We start from the raw sequence: 17,880 nt of genomic DNA, 5'->3' as shown, positions 1-17,880 counted from the left end.
AACATAAAAGACATAAAGTGCATATGTGAGAGTTACTGAGAGGTATCGCAAATCAATTTCATGTCACTTTTCATATTTAAGCAAAATAGAGTTTACTAGTTTATTCTTATATTTTTTAAATACAGACTAGGAATAAAAAGATGTGGTATTGGTGCCAATAAGACAAAGCTTCGTCCAATGTATCAAAAGTAAACAACTATTGCTCAAAGTACGGTCTTCAACACTTTGGCCCGCATCGTAAAGCAAGCTATAAAGGGCCCCAAAATGAGTATTGTTAAACAGTTTAATCAGGAAAACAACGATCTAATCTATAAAAAAACAAACAAGAAACACTGATTAACCATATTAACAAACGACCACCACTGAACATCAATATATACATAATTACCTCTATAGTCTTCTGGCAGTGTGTCCGTCTGGAGTGTTGGCGTTGTGTGTCCCAAACCCCAGTCAAGTTAAATAAAATCATTTTAAAATTTGCATTTGCTGCTTCACCTTTAAGCAGGCGACATTAGGGAGCTACCATTTGATTTTTATGGGGGGGGGGGGGGGGGGGGGGGCTAGGATGAAATTTGAAAAAAAATAGGCAGGACAGGAGTTTTGAGTAAAAAAAAAAGGCAGGATGAGACACTTTGCAAAAAAAAAGGCAGGATGACAATTTAGGTAAAAAAAGTCAGGATAAACTAATAAAAAAAAAGGCAGGACCGAATAGAGTGAAAAATAAAAAGGCAGGACAGAGATTACAACTGAAAAAAAATGCAGGACAAAATTTTTCATCCTAGCCCCCCCCCCCCCCCATAAAAATCAAATGGTAGCTCCCTTAAGGGAGTGCACAGAGACTGGTTGGTTCGGAGTCCGAATAATATATGCCCGGGTATACCGGTGACATGTATGCCCGTGGATTGTTATCTTGTGAACCAGCAAGTTAAAAAATGATCCGTCTCAGGGAGTTGGTCAAGTTCAAAGCAGAGTCAATATTCATATTAACCGTAACATAATATTATTCCCCTCAATATGCATTTAAACATGTTAAATCAACCGCCATTTGTCATCATTATATTCAATTGATATTTCAATATAACATCCGGGATCTCATTTGACACAAATTAATCAGTGAACACAAACGTATAATGATTAATCTAAATAAACATTTTAATTAGTTTTCTTTTTCGTTTGTTTCATTCGAAGCAACCGAGCATGAAAATGCTGAAAAACGTATTTGAAAAGGAACTAATACAGAAACAATTAAAATGCACAATAAGAATATATTAACAATGGAGAATTTGAAAATTGCTTGTATTTGATGAATTCTTTTTAAAGGCATTTTAAATGACGCAGTATAACTTTGTTATTTCAATGAATGAAAATAGTTTTCCAACTATCTACCAACTAACTACTATTTTCCGTTTAATAGTTAAAACGAGACCATGGAATTATTTCTACATGGAATAATAAACCATTTATAATTTATTTATATAGTTACCTTGTAATAAATATAGATTTTTTTATGAAAAGAATATTTAATAATTTCAATTCGCAGATAAAGTTAAATTAACTATTCTAAATAAAATGAAAGCTGTGATATGCTTCATAGTCATACGTACAAACAGGGATATTCAAATCCCATTAACATATGATTATCCGTAAATGCATGTAATATTTCCCACTGGACAGTAAACATCATCATCATCATCATCATCATCATCATCAAATTGACTGATCTCTGGTCATTATTTTTCTAGGATCTCAATTTTTAGACATTACTTTTCAATAGTTTGTCACTATTTATGCCTGAAACATATTAATCAAACACTTTTGAGGAAAATTCATCTGAAATCAGTATGAAAGCTAAACTATAAAGTATGTACTAATTTAAATCAAATTTCAAATCATACAATCAATCTTTGGTCAAGGTGCACATAATTAAAACTTGCGGTGCTAATTTTTGTAAATTTATTGAGGTGTAAAAGCGTTGACCGAAGTACATGTTGTGTGAAGCCCAGAAGCGCTTCATTCTAAAAATGTGCGCACTGTCAACGCTTTTACAATCCTATAAAATTATAAAAAGTAGAATTCAATTCTTATAATTATTTTTTTTTGCATGGATTATGAAATCGCGTTTTCTGTCAAGTTTTTCTTTTATTTACCTGTGCACTTTATTGTGGAAGCACGTATCACGATAAATGTTGCATTTCATTTTGAAATAAATGTTGACTTCAGAATGACGCGGTTGCTGTTAGCCAAACAAAATAATTGAATGATTAAAATGAAACATACATGTAATGTAATTATTCAGATTTATTCTTGAAAAACATGTTTAACACCACAACTTACAGAAACAAATTCATTCTACTACAAGAATGAGGAGAAGTGGTAAATGTAACTCATCTCCCATACAGACATAGTTGTCGTCCTTTCCTCCTCAATCCCATACAGACAGAGTTGTCGTCCTTTCCTCCTCTATCTGAAAATTACAAAAATCAAATATGACAGACATTAACCAACGTCAACCACGGAACTATACAGGCTCCTTCTTGACTTGGGACAGACACACACAGAATGTGTTGGGGTTAAACATATTTGTATATGTGTTGAATACAAAACATAGTTTATTTGAGAAAAAAGAATGTCGCGTTGAATGGGCAAATATGTCATTTCTGGTAGCCTTGTTATATACTAACCCAATTCCATGTCATTGATTGACTACATGTAAAATAAACTTATCAATTATAAAATTGAGAATGGAAATGGGGAATGTGTCAAAGAGACAACAACCGGACCATAAAGCAGATTTATAATTATCAATTGCACACTATTGACTAAACATTATCGAACTGACATAATTGTAGTCAAACATCCGGGATCTCAATTGATACAAATGGTTCGTGACAAGCAACAGTGTACACAGATCTAGGCATAATGATTTTATCTAAATAAACAATTTAATTAACTTTCTTCCGTTTGTTTTATTCAACGCAACCGGGTTTGACAACTCTATATCGAAAAAGCAATTAAGAAAGAACAAATACGCTAACAATTTAAAATGTATATACTATAGAATGCAAATATACCAAAGAAGAACTTAATTATAAATATAATTATTAGAAGCACCAGACACACACGAAACCCTTGTATAATAATACAATACAATACAATAATATGTCGCTGGATAGAAACATTATTAAAACATTTTAATAATGAAATATAAAAATGAAACAGACAACTTTGTAATTTCCATCAATTAAAATTGTTTTGTACAGACTCCAAATAACATTTCTGAATAGAATAGTAATTAGCCATTTTCATACTTTGTAAATTAAAATGTGTATGAAAAGAATATTAAATTTGATCATTTTACTTCACAATTTATAAGCTTCATGAGTCAATTTCACAAAAGTACTTATGAGTAAGATGTATCGTAAGTAGACTGAATTGTTCATAACTTGCGATTGATCTTAATCTTAAAGTTGTTTTGTTAAACCGACTCCAGACGTACAAAGAAGGATAAGACAAAAGAGTTCAGAATCTAATGCATTCTGGGTAATATTTTCAAAAGTGTACACCAAAACGTCGTGATTGGTTAAAAATGTCATAAACAATGGAAATTCAACCAATGACGTGACGTTATTTTCATTTTGGGGTACGAACAATGAAATTACCCATGACGCTTTAGATTCTGAAACGGCCAATTGTGCTTGATTTTTTTTAACGTAAGGCTATTTTAAAATGTCTTTTAATTGTTCTAAATTCACAACGATGACAATTTCATGCGTGCACTTTGCTCTTGGATGGAGAACTGCCCCATTGGCACTCAGACCACACCTTCTTATAACTATCTAAAACATCATTATGTTTTTCTGAACGATACTGTATCAAAGCTGTCTTTATCAACAATGGATAGCGCTTGATAAATTTTAGATTTTAAGAGTTGGTGCGAAATTATTGAAAATTGAATGATGTCTATAGTATAAAAATCAAATGTAATCTATAAGAATGAATAAATAAAATTCTAATTACAGGATGTTTGAACAACATTTGTGGTTCATTAAAAACAAAATACAGGAGATATTGTCTTTTTCTATAGTTAAGATTTGCAATTTGTAGACAATAGTATACATTGGTTCAATTAGTTATCAAAAGTACCAGGATTATAATTTAGTACGCCAGACGCGCGTTTCGTCTACATAAGACTCATCAGTGACGCTCAAATCGAAATATTAATAAAGCCAAACAAGTACAAAGTTGAAGAGCATTGAGGATCCAAAATTCCAAAAAAAATGTTTATATTCTCTTATCTGGCCTTGGGTTCCCTTTTGGCTTGAAGGCTTATTTTTACTTGACTGGTCACTTTCGTAGCGAACACACAATGTTGATGTAGCAGCTTGTACTGTAAAAATTATAATCACAAAAATATCGAACTCCAAGGAAAATTCAAAACGGAAGTCCTTAATCAAATGGCAAAATTAAATAATAAAACGCATCAAACGAATGGACAACAACTGTCAAATCCCTGACTGGGTACAGGAATTTACAAATGTTGAAAATGGTGGATTGAACCTGGTTTTATAGCGCTAAACCTCTTACTTGTATGACAGTCGCATCAAATTACATAAAGTTAGATATAACACTTTGGTGGTGTCATTGTAACTTAATTACATCTAGCGCGAAGTTTCAAGGGTTAGATCCCCTGCAATGTCAAACATATAGTGTTTACATTTTATGACCTACTTCATATTTTATCATTGGCGGGAAATAAATACAGAAGGTGGAATAATGTTATTTTTATATTTGGTTGGATAAACAACTTATAAAACAAATGTGTTTTTACAATTGAGTTTTTTGTTTGCTTATACAAGTATACAGATGATCAAATCTACCATCATAGCTATTTCAAATCAAAATTGGAAACATGGTAAATGCAAAATTTCGATCCTTGTATCTATGATGAGATTATCAAACGATACAAAAAAGAAATAGCAAAAAATCGAAAGAACTTGAAATTGTTTTGGGAGGCATCAATTATAGAAAAAAAGGCTGGTTTTGACGATTTCTTTTGAAATAACTGATACATAAATTTATATTATTATGCATGTCTAAGAACTACACCTGATCAATCAATATTCTAATGATAAGTAACCGTTTTGATAAAAGAGGGACGAAAGATACCAAAGGGACAGTCAAACTCATAAATCCAAAACAAACTGACAACGCCATGGCTAAAAATGAAAAAGACAAACAGAAAAACAATAGTACACATGACACAACATAGAAAACTAAAGAATAAACAACACGAACCCCACCAAAAACTAGGGGTGATCTCAGGTGCTCCGGAAGGGTAAGCAGATCCTGATAATCTCATCATAGATACAAGGATCGAAATTTTGCATTTACATCATCATATAGTTAAAGTACAAAACAAAGTACGAAGTTGAAAAGCATTGAAGACCAAAAATTCTTAAAAGTTTTGCCAAATACAGCTTAGGTAATCTATTCCTGAGGTTTTGTTAACAGTTAATTTATAAAAATGACAATATCAATGATAATTCATTTCAACAAAAGAGCTGACTACTGGCCTGGTGACACTCCTGCGGAATAAAAACTCCACCAACAGTAGCATCTATCCAGTGGTTATAAATTAAGTCATCATACTTTTGTACCATCCCATTGCAGGACGTTTATTCACGTTATTTTAATTTATTCATGGGTAACTTCTAATGAGTTGTCCGCTTTCTTCTTTGTATTTACACCGACCCCCTTTTTACTACGTACATCACTGTTTGTTAATACAGAGGAAGTTCAATTCATCCTGTTTACCATTATCAATGCATACATATGAACATGCGCTCGACAAAGACAACATGCATATGTATTCAAAATGCAGAAACATCGAATTTTTACTCACCATGAAAAACAAGATTAATTATAAATTATGGAACAGAGTCATTCTGTTTACCCTTTAGGAGCACATGAATTGAAACCGTATTTCTATGAGCTAGCTAGCTATAGTGACGACAGTGGGGCAGGATCTGCTTACCCTTCCGGCGCACATGGTATTACCCCCAGTTTTTGATGGGGTTCGTGTTCCTAAGTCTTTAGTTTTTCTATGCTGTTTCTTTTGTACATTTGTTTGTCCGTTTGTCTTTTATTGTTTGGCCATGGCGTTGCCAGTTTATTTTTCGATCAATGAGTTTGACTGTCCCTCTGGTATCGTTCGTTCCGCTCTTTTGACACATTGCATTGAGGTATCTGAGGAAATTGTTTTGTTTTAATTATCTATCAACCGGTGAAATCTTTTAAAACATCAAAGTAAGATTTGCCAATTCTGGAAACGCAATATGTCCGCACTGTCTTGTCTGCGTACCTTTCTTGAAAACACGAGTTTAAACCAGTTTTTGGTAGATATGGGGTTGCGCAGAAAATAATTGTGGTGATCTGTTTGACGTTTGCCTGTCTGTTCGTTGTTTGTAGCTTTTTAAAATAATTTTGTTAGTGTCTGAGTCTCTGATGCTTTCGATTTTTTGCTATTTCTTTTTTGTATCTTTTGATAAGTTAATTGTTTACAAAATATTGAATTTTGAAATTCTAAGGCTTTTCTACCTCAGGCATAGATTACCTTAGCTGAATTTGGCAAAACTTTTTAGGAATTTTGGTCCTCAATGCTCTTCAACTTCGTACTTTATTTAACCTTTTTTTAAAAACTTTTTTGGATGCGAGCGTCACTGATGAGTCTTTCGTAAACGAAACGCGCGGCTGGCGTATATACAAAATTTAGTCCTATGATGAGTTTATTTACCTCTTTCTTTTACTACAAAGTGAAACGCAGGTTGTTTTGTTTGGTATTTTAAAGTGCTACTTTTCATTGTCTAACAGATGTTTAACAAAAAGCGTTGCACTCAATTAAACCATCGTTAAATTTTTTGAAGTGTTTTGGTTAGTTGACTAAAGAGTCTTCAAAATTAAATCATTAGTTAATTATCATTAATTGACAATGTGTCCAAATCATTAAGTAATAAAATGACACCCACTCTATATGTTAATTATGAAAAAACAAACTCAAGCCTACTAAAAGAAATTGAATTGAAATTTCAATTATCCAAATATTGATGTCGTTCTAACCTATAATGCATGTCAATATAAGCATTGCAGTTAAGAGACTCCTGTATGTAAAGTTTTGAAAGAAATGACATTGAAGAAGCTATGGCTCGATAATGTTTTCCAATACAAGGAGGAGTTGAGAGTCTAATTTATCAGCAAATAGATTGTTCATAAATTGTACATTTCCGATAGCATTATTTAGAAATTGAAATAGAACTATAAAGTAAACCTGAGGAATGTTAATATGATAGATATAACGATACATGGTATGTAAAAGTTTATTTACAAAGTATTTGTTTTTGGTGATATTATTATTATCATTATTTATTGTTTTTCTATTGTAATAATGTCATTTATTTCTGTTCCTAAATAGTATAATTTCGTATTTGAAAGCAATCTTTACTTCGGCTACACAATTTTGATGAAATTGAAATACCATTTTAAGCTTTAAATTTCTTTTATTTGTCAAAAACAAGATTCTTAAAAGTTTCTATTAGTGATACACTTTAGGTTTTTATCGGAAGTGTACTATACCATTTTAATATTTTGAAATAACTTTGCTATTTTTATGATGAGTCGCAGCTTGACGTTTATTAGGAATGTACATAAAAGAACAACGCGACAATTGATTATTATTATTTTTGTGAATCTCGGATTAAGTTCTATGCAGAACACTAATTCTATTTTTTTTTGGTCATATGTGATCATATGAATTTGGATATAGGGTTTTGATTTTTGTGTTCTTTATCTTGTCATGTTTTTTTTTTCTATTTTTTTAAGGCCATTTTTTCTGATTTTTATTTTAGACCATATCAATTTATTTAACTCCATACAGACCAGATAAGGATGACAGTTGGTACCTATTAAAACGTTTAAACCCGCTGTATTTGTTTGCACTAGTCTAGTCCTTAGTCAGGAACCTGATGTTCAGTAGATGTCGTTTGTTCATGTGATTTATAAGTATTTTTTTGGTTTTCTTTTTGAATAGATTAAACAGTTGACTTTCCCGTTTGAATGGTTTTATACTAGTAATTTTGGGACCTTTATAGCTTGCTGTTCTTTATGATCCAATATTCCGTGTTGAATACCGTACTTTGACCTATAATGGTTTATTTTTCCAAATTGTGACTTAAAAGGAGAGTTGTTGTGTTTTTTTTTGTTTTTTTTTTTGCATTTATACCTCAACTCCTTATATTTCGTTATATCTCTTTATCTATTTGATTAACATACACAAATTGTTTATATGTAAAAAATGGGAAAGCTATTGTCTATCTCAACTCATACGGGGACATTACTGACCATGTGATTATTTTTTAATGAAATACGAGTAGAATATACGAAAACTTCGTCCTATGCATCATCGTCGGAATCAACATTGTTTTCTATTTTTTAAAGAAATATGTCAAATTTGCAAGGAAAATTTATATTCTTGTCTTTAATTTTTTCTTATGTGCTTTGTCTATATGCCTCCTTGTAAAATATTTGTTTGTTTGTATAGTGATTAAAATTTTAGCGCAACATTGACTGATGCACCCCTATTTTTGACATTTTTGCCTATTATGGCTGTTTATTTTGTTCACACATCGGTGTCAATATAATGGAATTTGATGCAACTATCATACAAGTGAGAGGTTAAGCTAGCTATACAACCAACGGTTACCAACATTTTTAACATAAGAAAATTTCAGTACCTAGTCAGGTATATGACAGTTGTTATTCATTCGTTTGATGTGTGTGAGCTTTTGATTTTGCCATTTTGTTAAGGTTTTCCGTTTTGAATTTTGCTCAGAGCTCAGTATTTTGGAGATTTTACTTTTACTTTTTTTCTGTATAATATAGAAGTATCAAAGAATTTAATATGATTAAAATTCCCACAAAAAGTTTTATTGCAAAAAACATAATTATAATGCATACTTTAGTACCCATTTACCAGTACCACACGGATAGTATTGCTTTATATGCAAACGATGTGATATTGAATTATTTTTTTTCAGTTGGTTTATTTACTCTGTTGAAGTTATTCGAGATCGAATCTACGTTATATGTCTGTGTTTCTATCTACAAAGACAACGCCACAGGTGCAACATAAACAACGTTACAGTGTCAACAAATACCGAATCCGAAGGGTCAATAAAGAACCCAAACACGACCTGTTACATTCCTACATATCATTAAAGCTATAATTCAAGTAATATAAACCAACTAATTTTCGCCATCGACGTCCGCGATAAGAAATATAACGTGAATATGAATTGTCGAAAACAATTGAAACTTGGATCTTTCATTGTTTATAAACATTACGTACTTTTCAAAAATCGCGAAATAAAACCGCTGCGAATTGGCCTAGAAAGAGCTAAATACGAAAGTATCTGCAGCAATAAGTTAATTAACATTATCAACGTACTACACTGATATAAATAACAATGCATGTATCAAACTATTCTCTAAAGAACCCGACAATCACAATTCCTGTCTTACCGCAAATATCTAAATTTCTAAACCCACGACAGAGGCAACTCCTTTAGTGTTAATTACACAAACATGTTCGCGATTCTGTCTCAAATGGTGTGAGACGAGTTGGTGCAAAAATCAGTTATTGCTTTTCGAACCCCTTTTTAAGATTAATCCTCACAACATCTGGTCGCATAACTATTCCAATACCATTTTATCAGTTTACATATGTACATTTTAATCGAGTTTTGTCTTGAGTAGTTTACTTGATAACACACCAGTTGGTTGTGTGGTTGGTGTTGTTGAGTCTTCAGTTTATCATGTAGTGTTTGGAGACTTGTTTGTCTTTCTTATCTTCGTCTCTTGTTTTACAACATTTATAAGGAGATTGTCAATTTTTTCAATAAATGAGTTTTGAATGTCACCTTGGCATCTTTCCCCACTTTTTTCATCAGATTTCATTATTTTCGTCAGTAACAAATCTGTTTCAAACCGCAATATTTGTCTCGTTGGATCATGTCGATCTAGAGAGCTGGATGTCGTCGGGTCGAAACCTAACCGGATTAAAGACTTTAAAATTAGTATTGACTGTTTTGATTCTGCTAAGTAAGAGCAAATTCTTGTCGGATCGTAGTTCGACTAGTGTGCTAAGGTAGAGTGACATTAATTTGTCACCTACCACATTTACCATCTAGATAATGTGTCAGTCAAGTACAGTGCAGAGTATGTATACATATCCCTTAAACATTTTCTCGTCGTGAATAAGCAGAAGAGTCATTAGCGTCATCAACATCTTCACAAGTTTTATGATATAAATACAGTTTCCTTGGTTTCTAGTTGACCATATATATACATAGTTTTGGTTTACTCATATTTATTTATTGACACGGAGGTATTTCAATGTATAAAAGTAGATGTTGTGTGAGACATATATACGTTTTGGTACTGTTTTTATTCAATTACAGTGAGAAGAAAATGCAATATGATCTATGTTGACGGAATTACTGTATCTTTGAAATCACAAACAACAGTGAAATCATTTATCATAAAATTGAGAAAGAAAATGATAACGTGTCAAATCAGTATACCGTCTGTACTAAATGCGTACATGATGTCAATTCATTTCTATTGAGTCTGATATGATTTGACGAAGGATGTAGATCGTATGAAAACAACTTCTGAACGTAATGACACACTTGCTCGTTCTATATAACCCTGCCGTTACACTGGAGTTTGTCCCAGTCTCCATAAGATTTGTGTTTCTCAATTTTGTAATAATTGCTGATTTTTTTTCTTTTGTTTTACTCCTTTGCAATTGTGTTGTCTGCTTTCGTTATGGTTAAGATAAGTCCCTTGTGATCCTGTCCCTCCTTTTGTATACATATCAAAGTATTGGGGAAATGTACAACGTCATGGTGATTATCCACGAATTATACTTTTTACTTATTTATAAAAAGCGTTCTATTTAATGTCTACAAACATTACAGAGAATCTGTAAGGTGGACCTTATTTCTTTATTTTTGTATACCTTTTTTCTTTTTTCTTTATCTCTTTTGCCCATTCTTGTTTATACTTATGTACTTTTAAACAACCCATGATTCTCATTATAATCTGTTCTCAATTTTAATAGCTTATTTTTTACTGTTATTTATTGTTTGGTCCTTTATTCTGTACCTTCTGACCTGCTTATCTCTTTTTTGTAGTTCTCAAACATATCCTCATTATAGATAATTATAAAAGTTATCAGAAGTACCAGAATTATGATTTAGTACGCCACAATCAACATAGATTATGCTGCTATCCAATACATCTCCATAGAATGTCTTTAGATTATGTCAATTTGCATGTAAAATTATAAAGTAGTGCATTAGGCATTCAAAAAACTTAAGCCATCTTCGAGCGAAGTTCAAAAAGACTAAGATGATTAAATTTTCAAAAACTTTTAGATGTTGTTATGTAATTTTCATTTTATGTAAGAACTGATCTACATAAAAAAAAAAGACATGACATCTGCAAATGAAGAGTAAAACGCCCAAAATCTTAAGGATGCGTTTAATTACTTATCTTCAAAGTTTGATTCGTCATTTGATTTCATTTTTAACCGGATTTTTGTGTCAAAAATGTCGGTTATTGATTTGGGGATGTACGGCGGGCGGGCGGGCGGGCGGTCGGCAACCAAATGTTGTCCGTGCATTTACTCATGAAGCGTTCAACCAAACCTTTTAAAATGTTAATATGTTGTTACTGACAACAAAATGGAGGTCAAGTTCAAATTGACGATTTTGACTTTTACCGTTCAGGAGTTACGGTTCTTGAAAGTTTAAAAAATGTTGTGTCCGTGCATTTACTCATGAACCGTTCAACCAAACCTTTTAAAATTATAATATGTTGTTACTGACAACAAAATGGAGGTCAAGTTCAATTATGACGATTTTGACTGTTACCGTTCAGGAGTGACGGTTCTTGAAAGTTTTAGATATTTTCAAAATCCTAGGTAGGTGGACATTTTTTTCTCACTTTATGCATTAAGGGCACACAGTTTGTCCTGCTAGAGGGTCATTTTCTATCTAGTTTATATGTTGTTATTGTTGACAACATGGAAGTCAAGTTTGATATTGATAATCATTAATTTTACCTATTAGGAGTTTTGGTCCTTGTAATATTGATAAATGCCAGAACACAAATAAATGTTAAAGAATCCGGTTTACTGTCATTTTGACAGCTCTTGTTATCAAATTAGAAAAAAACATCATCCAATTGTAATATTTACAGATTTTTAAAATAAAATATATACAGATGATTAACAGCCCGGATAACTAAGAAACGCTTTGATATCAAAACTTCAGAGGACCGCACAGAAGACATTGTTTCATGATATGAAAGCAGTTATTATATATCAATTTAAATCTATCGTACGTCATCAAAGTGAAATTTGAATAATGTAGATTTAAAAAAAGATACATGGAGTAACGGCTCATCTAAAAACTATTGAAATTCAATAAAAATAACATAAATAGGACTTTTCACAAAACACTGGACGGGCGGAAGACAAAAGATTAAACTAGCTAGACAAACCGAGAGAAATTATCTTTAAGTACGTACAAAGTTTTAAGGGACAACTTCATCTATATCAATATTAATACCCCCATCACACTGACCACGCTCGCACTTCGATCTCTGATAATGCAAATTTTGACAGTCGTAATGTCGTGGTACGGTCGTGGTGCTGTGTCCATGATCGTGATGAGCGTGGACCAATTTTAAACATGTTCAAAGCAATTGTGGCAAAAATCATGTCGTAGTAGGAGTGTAGTGAGAGCGAAATGGTCGTGGTAAGATCGCAATGGTCGATGTAACATCATAGCGCAATCATGGTTTTAGTTGGAGAGACTACACTACGATCTCACAGCGAAGTTACTACGACATCGCTACGACCATCACGTTCTCACCGCTACCAAACCTCGATTTTACAACAACTATACCACGTTAAAAACACGCTTTTCATGACAATAGTATGATTCTTACACGCTAATGATGTCCACACATCTCGCTTTTGATATGACCTGACTACGTTCATACTACGATCATGTCGTGTTCTAGTAAAATGTTTTGTCATTGTCACATAGAATATATAAAGCTCTCTAGGTTTTGTTTGAAACCTCAAATTGAATTAAAGCACAAGACCATGTCCATGTATATATGTAGTACTGCTTTTACAATCATTAAGATCGGGATAAACATGGTATAAAGGAAGTATGATCGTGGTAAGAGCGTACTATAATCGCAATAGAAGCGTGATAAGACCGTGTTGCAATCGGATAAACCGTAGTATGGTCGTAGTGAAAACGTGATGGGCGTAGTAAGATCGGGATAGTCGTAGGGAGGCGGAAGAATAAGTGTGGTGAGAGCGTGGTATTATCACATCGGGATCGTTGTATAAGCGGATAGAGGACGTAGTAGCATCGTGAAAACAATTAAAATTTACATTTGCATGCGACTCATACCACGATCTCTCCTCGATCTGAATTAATTTTACATCGTGGTGCGATCGTGGTCTAGTGTGACGGGGCCATTGCTCTTTGTTTAAGGTAGTTTCAATGTCTCCTGTCATCTTGTAATGCACAATAGCAGTACTCAATCGGTTTAGTTCTTTGCCTCAATCTTCATATTTGAAGACAGATTTGCAATTTGTTTGATAAACTGAATTTATTGTATTAATTAAAAAAAACAGATGATATTCATTGCAATATCCAAAATGTTAAAACAATACTAAATATTTTTGTTTTTAGAATGTCATGTTTGCCATTATTTTTATACTAGAATGATATTGAAATTTTCATTCTTCACTTCTAATAAGTTTGGTGACACCATTTTGTCTGTTTATTTCTTTAAAAACATTATAATAAAATATATCTTTTCATATTTTATTACAAAATTCTATCTCTTAGAATACCTTTTATTCACTAAAATGTGTTTTTCATGAACAATGTATACACATTTTGACAATGTTGCACGACTTGAAGCTCCTATAAATAGCACGGTGACCCATACTTTTAACTATATTTCTAAAACAAAATCATTGTTAAAACTTCATTTGGGCAAAGTTTAGATACTTGTTATTCTATTTGAGGAAATATATACTGATGATACACCTAATGTATAGAATCTATATAAGAAACATCATTCAATGAATTGAGGCCATTAAATAATCACTCGAACAGCGATGTATCTAGTTAATATGCAGTTGCTGCTAAAATTACTGATTCAGAAAATATTCTTCAAGTTCATAATAGGAAAATCAAAGTTATCTCATGAGTCGTGAAGCGTTGTGTAAATTGATCCCCATTTGCAATATGTAGGTACAAGTCGAGATACATAAATTATATGATGCAGATTACCATTTAAAGCAGACCTGGTTGTTTCGGAGGTATCATTTATTTCTTAAACAAGCAAAGAATTAAAAACAACACGTTTTATAATTTATTGCGTCCGAAGCGCTTTTCTGGATTTACCTCCATTAGGAACTCTCAAAGCCAAACATTTGAAATTCGAAGATGTATAAGTACCGAAACCGTTGACGAGCTATATGTCAAAAATACCTAAAATTAATAGCCAAATTCATCTAAAGCCAACTTTGCCTGAGGGAGTTGAAACCTTAGTATTCATCAGAGTTTTGAATAATGCGTGACATAATTTTGAAAGCAAAACATGAATTATAAAATAGATAAACTAACTTTTTGTCGTTCTATTTGTTAAGTCCCTAAAACATCCTGTATACTAAATGAATAGAATATGTTATTTCCCTTTGGCATCCACCAAATATATATATAATACGTTCATTTTCAAAATATGAAAGCGTCTGAATTAGTGGTTATGTATAAAGTATATTTTTTCCGTTCTTAATATGTCTGAGATATTAAAATTTTGATGAATTGTTTTTCAATTCGTCTTAGAATGAGGAGTAGATGTATCAAGTGTGAAAGTTAAAATGTCTTCATAAAGCATCAAAATAACCAGTTGTATGATATTGACAACTCATTTATAAATTATCACCTGGACTGAAAACAAATGCATTTGTGATTTTTTGATTCCCTTTAAGTCAAAAGGTATACATATTGATATGGTATGTTGCTTTGTGTTAGAATCGATACATACAAAAGCCGTTTTATTCCAAGACGTCAGACTCTATTAATTTCAAAATGAAGCTGATAGTAGACATTATAGAACCTGAACACGAAAAAACCTTGCTTCTAAAAACCATACATTTTTAATAATCTGGAGTTATATGTTGCTGAATTATTAAAATATTGATACATACGTAATTTCAATTATGAACAATTTATACCTCCAATTAAGAAAGAACTTCTCTTTTAGTAGAACGTTTGGAAACATTAAAGATAAATATAATTCGATGAAAATGGATCAGATCTCATGCTGCGATCCCATACCTTTCAACAAAAATTATTTCCCAAAATAAATCAAGTTCTATTAATTATGACAATGTTCGTTATCGTCAATGTGCATGTGAAGGTGATATAGTGTAATAAACGTTCAGACAGTTTTTCAATAAAGCCATCTACGAACGAAATGTGTTTTTTCTTGGTTTAATGTTCAATAAAACATGGATTATTGCACTTATCAAAAAGTTAAAGATCTTGTTACAGGAAGTTCATTTTATGTCGGAATCGTTCTAAATACAAATTAACTCAATTCTTTAGTAGTGGAATAAGAGTCAAATAGTTAAAATGTAAAGAGAGCATTTATTTTAAAGTTGCCAAGTAGTATTCGTCATTTGATTTCATTTCGAATCAGTTAACAAAAATATAAAACATCATAAAATTCTAATAAAAAAAAAAAATTAAAATCGATTTAAACGAAAAGTACCAACCATCTACGCATGCAACAGTTTGACTCTAAGTTTTAATACCTAGATGAAAGTCAAGATGCATATATGAAGCAGACCTTATAGTACTTGAAGTACATTTTCTTTTTCTTACAAACTAAACTATGAATTATTCAGTACTTTATGTTATTAGTTTTTATATGATTAAATCATTCACAATAATAATGTTTTTATTCTAAAAGAAAACAATATCAAATGAATAATATGATGATATAAATTGAAACAGATATAGTTCAAAGAACAGGGGATATCAAAGGCATATCCTAATATTGCAGATATCTAAAACAGTTTTAAAGAAAATTTATCAGAATCCTTTTGATACATAATGTTTATAGGAAGGGAAAATATCCTGCGTTCGCCATACCATACTATTGAAAAACACTTGTCTTCTTTAATTTTTTTTAAAAATACTATGAATCTAGAAATATAGTAATTAACTTTAAATGTTAGTGTACACCTTGTGTTTACCATAAGAAAGTGTTTTTAAGTTTGCATTATATTGAGTTGTTACCTATTGTGTATTCATACCAATATGATATTTTTTAAATATTTTACTCAATATATCTTAGGTTTAAATGTTTGAATTACTTCTATATTCTACAGTGAAATTAGCGAGCGGTTTTTATAAGAATTCTTTGTATTTTGTGGTCTACAATGTATAACATTAACCGGCAGCTGAGCTGTGTTCCTCGATGTTCAGTTTTATCGTGATCAATATATGTGTAGGTAAGAATTCTAACAAAAATAGAAGTCTGAACATCTAACTGAATTGTGTTTAACTTTAACGTATTTAAAAACTAATATTTACACTAACTGTCGGGGTGTATGTCAGTTCTTTTTTGTTTGTTTTAATATTTAAATACTCAAGTCATTTGTGTTTGAAGGTTTGTGATCTTTTTAATCATTTTGAGCACTGGATATCTTATTATTGGGAAAATTTACATGAAAGGATGTTTTACAATTGTATTGTGTGTACTATAATAATTAAAAAAAGATTCTTTATGTTTTCGTCGTCTTTGTCATTTTTCTGTCAGTTGTGTTTGTAAGTCTGTGATGCATGTTAACACAGTTAATGAAAATAAAAATAAATTGTAAATATAAAAATTGTCATAACAGAAGGAGGCATAGCTATCTATAAAATCAGGTTTAACCCATTTTTTCTGCAGAAAATTATCATGCCAGGTCAGAAAGATGACAGTTGTTTTCCATTTTTGCCATTAGTGGTATGGTAGAACTGCATTTTTATGGACTTTTCCTTTTTTTAATTAACATTGGAGTACGGTATTTTGGTGACTACTTGTTTTGTACCTTCATTATTGTATATTACTTTCTTTTGTGTCACTTGTTTATCGATGGATATCTATACTAGTAAACGAGCAGACCCCCTTTTGTGTGTCGCTTTTCTTCCTTCCTCAATAAATTAATCATCATGCCCCTGTGTCCTACAGGTACCATACATAGTCGCATTTGTCATCCATTCTTATGATTATTCAGTTTGGGTTATTTTGGGAGAAAAACGAAAAAAAAGACGTCCGGATATTGTTCCGTCATCGGACGGACTTTTAAGTCATAAACAAGACTTCCGTTTAGAACTGTTTTAAAATAGCACATTATTTTCCAAAGAACTTGGGACAGGACAATTGTTTTCACGGTTTTCTGTATACTATAATCATACATATATTATGAATAAAATACATTTGCTATTTACTTCAATTCCAAGTTTACTATCCACGGCAGTCGATGATATATTATATAAAGAGTCTATATATATATATATATATACTATATCAATGACTGCAGTGTATAGAAAACTAGAAATACACTTTATTTTTATAATATATATGCCCATAGTATACAGAAAAACAGAAAAACAGAAAACAAGCAATAACGGACTTTGGAAAAAGAGGGTGAGGGTTAAAACAAAATTTTCC

General features: G+C 31.7%; 2 protein-coding genes across 2 annotated transcripts in view; one reads left to right on the top strand and one right to left on the bottom strand.

The window, feature by feature from the left end:
- LOC139523758 (uncharacterized) overlaps positions 1-17,880 on the bottom strand; it is a 312,433-nt gene that overhangs the window by 136,756 nt on the left and 157,797 nt on the right. The gene's annotated exons all lie outside the window — the stretch shown is intronic.
- LOC139522424 (uncharacterized) overlaps positions 7,178-17,880 on the top strand; it is a 30,988-nt gene continuing 20,285 nt past the window's right edge. The window contains exon 1 of the mRNA XM_071315938.1: positions 7,178-7,361. Coding sequence (XP_071172039.1) covers positions 7,340-7,361 — 22 coding nt within the window. The 5' untranslated portion in view covers positions 7,178-7,339. The remainder of the gene's footprint in view (positions 7,362-17,880) is intronic.

Source organism: Mytilus edulis, chromosome 5 (assembly GCF_963676685.1).
Source record: "Mytilus edulis chromosome 5, xbMytEdul2.2, whole genome shotgun sequence".
Lineage (NCBI taxonomy): Eukaryota > Metazoa > Mollusca > Bivalvia > Mytilida > Mytilidae > Mytilus > Mytilus edulis.
This window is presented reverse-complemented; position numbering and strand designations above follow the sequence as displayed.